This window comes from Solanum stenotomum, chromosome 3 (assembly GCF_019186545.1).
Source record: "Solanum stenotomum isolate F172 chromosome 3, ASM1918654v1, whole genome shotgun sequence".
Taxonomy (NCBI): Eukaryota; Viridiplantae; Streptophyta; class Magnoliopsida; order Solanales; family Solanaceae; genus Solanum; species Solanum stenotomum.
Window position 1 is genome coordinate 35584061 of NC_064284.1, and position 6136 is coordinate 35590196.

The 6136-nt window shown below is 37.7% G+C and overlaps 1 protein-coding gene across 1 annotated transcript; it reads right to left on the reverse strand.

Annotated features, from left to right (window-relative positions):
- Positions 1-437: 437 nt before the first annotated feature.
- LOC125858911 (uncharacterized) lies at positions 438-1346 on the reverse strand. Its single transcript, XM_049538681.1, has one exon. It carries the CDS (start codon positions 1344-1346, stop codon positions 438-440), a length of 909 nt encoding a protein of 302 aa, XP_049394638.1.
- Positions 1347-6136: the final 4790 nt, after the last annotated feature.

A 6136-nucleotide genomic window follows, 5' to 3' on the forward strand; every position in this document is an offset into this window, starting at 1 on the left:
CATAGCATTCACCGACTCCGCGATGTTTGACGTCATAGTGTTATATCTACAAAACAAAAAATAAAAATCAACCAAAACACATAAAATTACAATACACTCAAACGAGATGGTATAGACAATAATGTACCTATTTCCCGGGCAAAATCCTCTGCTCCATATGTGGAATCCAATACGTTCAAGAGTTTCAGTCGCCTTTGGTACCAAATCTCTTATTTGATTGAAGTGGTCATTGCACTCACATCTATTGTACGCCTTTGCTGCTTTATAAAAATGGGACACTGCCTTTGAATTGTGAAAGTTATTTCGAATATTTTCCTTAAGGTGTCTCATGCAACAACCATAATGAGATGCAGGGTAGATAGTCGAAACCATCTTTGGAATACTTGGATGCCTATCAGAAATAATGCACAACTTATCAATATTATCTACAAAGCTTGTCATATTTTGGAAAAATATTCATATGAGGCATCACATTCCTTGTCCACGACATAGATAGCCACTAGAAATATATGATTCTCAGCATCTTGTGCCACCGCCGATAGCAAAACTCTTTCATATTTGCTCCTCAGGAATATCCCATCAACGGCTATTAGTTTTCTCATTTCTTGAAAACCAGTTATCCAAGCAGCATATGATACAAAGAAGTACTTGAACCTCCCATTTTCATCGAGCGACAATGACGTCTTGCTTCTTGGATTTGCAACTTCAAGCATATAAAGGTACGCATTAAGCACTACATACATGTGCTCATGTGTTCCCCTAACCGAAGACTTAGCATGCTCCATGCCCTTATAAATCTTCCAATAGCTTACCTTACAACCTAATTTTGTGCGGAGTTGATTTGACATGTCTCTTGTGGATGGGCCTTTACCATTGGGAAACCTATTTTCAAAGTACTTACCTATGACTTTTGTCGTGGCATGGGGATTATGGCTTGTAAGATGCTCTGAACCACACGTATGGTACTGTTCATAGATTTTAATGAAAAACTCGCCACTACTTGTAAATTTCACAACCCTCAGCCACCAATTGCACTCTGTATATGAACATTTAAAAGAAAACACATTACGAGAATTGATCACCTTTTTCAGTCTAAATTCTTTTTTCAAGCAAGCAATTTTCAATGAATTTGTCAGTTCTTTCTTGTTCTTGAATGTCATTATCTTATAAAAACCGGCTTCATCATCTCGAACATTATTCACATGTGATGATTGAGAAGAACATGGAATATTGCTGCCAACAATAGATGTAGGAGGATTGTTTCTCTCAAAGTCTGGCACTTCATCTTTTCCAATTTCATCATCGTGATTATTCATGTCCACATCATCAAATTTATCATTTAACATATCTTGTTGGTCTTCTTCTAGATTATGATCCTTCTCAATAAGATTTTCATCCACGTAGACTCTTAATATGGGAGGTCTCTCTGCTCCTCCCAAATAAACAAGCAAACTAGGATGATTCGTTATTTTAAAAGGTAAGACCTTCTCATTATGAAAAAACTGGGAATGCAACTCATGACAAGATCTTTCGGTTGACAATTGAATCTATATTTTTGGATGACTAAATTCACAAAATCATCATACAAAATATTTCTTTCGACAGTCATCCCTACCGACCCTCCCCGTTTCTTACCATCCTTCCAACGCCAAAGTATCGATTTTTCTTCTCGACCCATTCACCACGACAATCAATACCTACAAATAATCCCTCTATTTATTGTACCTGAAGAAATTAATTAAAAAAATAATTAGTACTAATGAAGAAATGTGTAAGTCATATGTTGCAACATATGACCATTATGTGGCGAGATGTAAGTCATAAGTTGCTACATATAGCTGTTGTGTTGTGTCAAATAAATCGCATGTGCCAACATGTGTAAGTTATATATGTCGCAACATATGGTTATTCTGTTGAGAAATGTAAGTCATATATTGCTACATATAACTATTCTGTTGTGAAACATAAATCACATGTTGTGACAAAATGTGTAAGTTATATGTTGCAACATATGGCTTTTCTGTTGCGACATGAAAGTCATATGTTGCTACATGTGTAAGTTATATGTTGTAGCTTGTGTAAGTTATATGTTGCAACATATGTCTATTTTGTTGCAATTGAAATAACATTTATGTTGCTACATAAGACTATAATTTGTTCCAATAGACAACTGTTGCAATATAAATAGCCATCTGTTGGAAACACGAATGCAAATTTTTGAAAAAATTACAGGTACCCAGATGATGATGAATGATTTCAAAGAACTGTTAATTTTACTTACCAAAACAATGGTGCATGAACCCAATTACTTATGAAGTAATTCCAATTGATTAGATTAGCTAAATCTGAAGAAGAAGAAAAAGAAGAAGAAGAAGAAGAAGAAGAAGAAGATGATGATGATATCTTTTATTTCCCCTTTTGGTATAGCTCGTTGGTGAAGAAGAAGAAGAAGAAGATATCTTTTATTTCCCCTTTTGGTATTGCTCGTTGGTGGCTTCCCTCCAGTTTTGGTTCCCACCAAAATTGGTTAAATTAGGTTTTAGTCATTTACCCTTTTACCACTCATTTTATTCAATGGACCAAACTGTCAACTTATAAACTTGAGGGCAACTCCACAATCCTTAATACTTAATCACATAATTGTCACATACACTCAATAATTAAGACTTATGTCACCGCCCCTTTATTTTGACACATTAATGTCACATTTAATTCAAAGTCCCCAGAAAGTGTGGAGGTGGGACATGTGTTTATTTGACTGGATCAAAGACCACATGGAAATCAAAAAAGACTGATAACTAGAGAGCATTAAAATGATTAGAAAAGTAAAATTACAAGAATAACCTTCGTCGTCCAAAGGTACCACCACTTATATATAATGATGATGATATAATGAAAATGAAAAATATTTATAAGAGTGTTTTCAGCCACTAAAATGAATGTATTTTTTTTGTAAAAACGAGTTATATAATCAAAAAAAATATTGAAAGTAATTTTATATAACGATACATACCTCTTACATCCTGTCACGTAACGAGCCTATACTATGGACGTGACCGGCACTCAAGAAACCATTGCTAGTCCCCATGCGAAACCTTGGTCTGACTCAATACTCAGAGGAAGACTTACTCAACAATATATGAACTCAAAAGTGAAGATTTACTGATCTGTCTTAAAAATAAATAAACTCAGAAATGTATGAAAATATTCAACTAGCCAAAGAAGGCAACTCAAGTCTTAAACATTAACAATGGAAATGGAAAGGACTCCTCAAAACTTTACTGTCTAGGAAACCTCTAAATACTATGATAGACGTCGGAACAAGACCCACAACATCTTAACAAGACTGAAAGGTAAATAGGGAATCCTCCGGAAGCAAGGAGGCTCACCATGCAAATATGGAACTGCAAGTGGTATCAACGGAGCGCCTGTTGATGGCCTTAAATACCTATATCTGCATCATGCATCGGCCAAATGACATCAGTACATTGAATGTACGAGCATGAAAGGGGAACTCTAAAGCATAGACATAAGCTCGAACTGATAAAAAGGAAACCATACTCACCTCAACTCAAATCAACTCAAGATACTCAACTCAATGTAAAAGCAACAATAAGGATGCAATATATATAAACTATTTGCTCTTAATTGGGAGATTATCTAACCGACAACCATCACTATGAGCTATGTGATGATACAGCGTCTCGCCCACGCTACCAGAACTGTCCAATACCTTGCCAGAGTATAAGACATCCTCAACTAAGTGGATCCACTAAGTTATGCTTAAAAGCAATAAGGAATAATCTAAAAAGTATGATCCTTTACCCATGTTGGCATACATGGTTTATGAGAATTTTGAGTTGTCAGAACTCATCCCTATATCGGTGTTCAATACTACTCTCAATAATATATAACTCATGCTCATATGTTTAAAAACATAACTTCTCCTCAATTTGATATAATTACTCAAGGGTTCTCTTACAAGATATAATGCTCAAAACTCCTTATGAACTCATTTAGAAATCAATGTCTCTTCTCATTTAAAATGTAAAAGTTACATATTTGGGAATACTTAGTGTAACACCTCGGAAATCAGGCTTAGACTGTGCAGCAGAAAAATACCAGAAATAGTGAACAACGATAGGGTTCATGGACCGTGAGAGGGACCACGGTTTGTCGACCTGCCCGTGGTTCACACTTTTCCAGCAGAGGTGGACCAGGGATCCCTTCACGGGCCATGGACCATCTCACCACCCGTGGGAGGGCTCGTAGGAACCACGCAGAACTCACCAAGCCCAGATGTCAGACCACGGAGCCCTTCACGGTACGTGGTCTTGATGACGATCTGTGGTGGTATCCGTCATCCTGAGCCACCAGACCCTGGCCCAAGTGAGGAACCACAGAGACCTTCACGGTCCGTGGTCCTTCACACGGGCCGTGGTAGGGCTCATGGTTGGACCACCTAGAACCAGTAGCCACTGGACCAAGGACCACGACCCACTTGACGGTCTGTGGTCCCTTTGACGGTTTGTCATATGTCCCGTGGTCAACCTCGCCAGATTTTAAGTCAGGGGTCGTTTGGTCTTTTTCCCTATGCGTTGGACACCTAAACAACGTAGTTTTGGTCATTTTAAGCCTAGTAACTTAATCAGAACCTACCATAATCAATCATTCACCAAAAATTCATCGATCTTAGAGCAAAACAAGAGAGAAAAGTCGAGCTACCCTCTCCAAGAATGCAACCAGTTTCCTTCAGTTCTTTCCCCGAAATCAAAAGATTTCTCCGTGAAATTCATCACCAAGTATGTGGGATTTCACTAGTTGATTCCTTTATTCCACTAGGTCCCTAGAATTCAGTCAGAATCTTGATTCCCTATGTATTGTATAGACCTAGGGTTTCTAGAACTTTGGATAAACTGTTGCGATTTAGCTGTTGTATCCAAATCATATTATCATGTTTTCGTGACATTGTGCCTAGCTTTTTGCCTGAAAGTTAGGACCCTAGTGGTGTAGATTCGTTTAGTTCATGAATTACACTAGCTAGGTCAGATAAACAGATATACATGCCTAATATTTCGAATGTTTCGTTACCAGTACTAAAATGTTGCATTCTCAGTTAGCATGTCAGAATATTGAGTTATCCAGTATAATTCAGTTATGTTGTTTATTCACATTTCTAGTTTGGAGTAGGCTTAGACCGAGTGGACTAGGGTTCAGCGTACCTGTATAGTCCCAGAACTACGTTCCCCGTAGGTTTATAAGTCCCCTATATGGGCATCATACTTAGAGATCACGCCAATCATGACTTTATACCCTTGGCAAACTATATTGGGTCCTCTCGTTGGGGCATATACATCGGAATCCACATTTAGCTCACGCAATTTTATGTCGGTTATTAGTAGCTCCCACAGTCAGACTTTAATACATTTGACCAGGCTTTCAGTTGTACTTCGGTAATCAGCTTTAGCATGTTATGTCTTTCCATTCAATTCAGTTCATCTTAGTATGTTTTCAGTATTCTCCAGCATGTTCATAATATATTATTGCTTAGTATGTTGTTCAACTTTATCCTATCATGCATGCTCAGTACATTCCAAATACTAACGCATACTTTGCGCTACATCCTTTCATGATGTAGGTTCAGGTACTCAACATCCAGATCACGCATAGATCGACTCCCGATCTCCAGTTCAGCAGCTTTAGTGGTGAGTCCTCATATTTCGAGGACAATAGACATGTTTCTATATTTAGTCTTTTTTAGTTCTCAGTATTTGCGAGAGTTAGCTGGGGCATGTCCCAGCAGCTTTAGTCACTAGAGGCTTCTTTTTCAGACATAGTTTAGCTTCAGCTTTAGAATTGAGTTTACTCTTTCATTTGTTATTGAACTCATAAGTATCTTATGTATTCAGATTAGTTTGGGTATTCCCCACTATTTAGTTTTAACATGATTTAGCTTCCGCATCAGTTTTAATTGTTATAGAAATATTCAGTCTGCTTATGATATGTCAGCTCAGGGTTAGCTTGGGGTCACTTGTGATCCTAGGTCCCGTGTTTACGTTAAGTGGGTAGCCTCGGGGCATGACACTTAGTCCCCTCGTACTCATTTTGAAATATGCACTCAACTCTTCTCATTCTC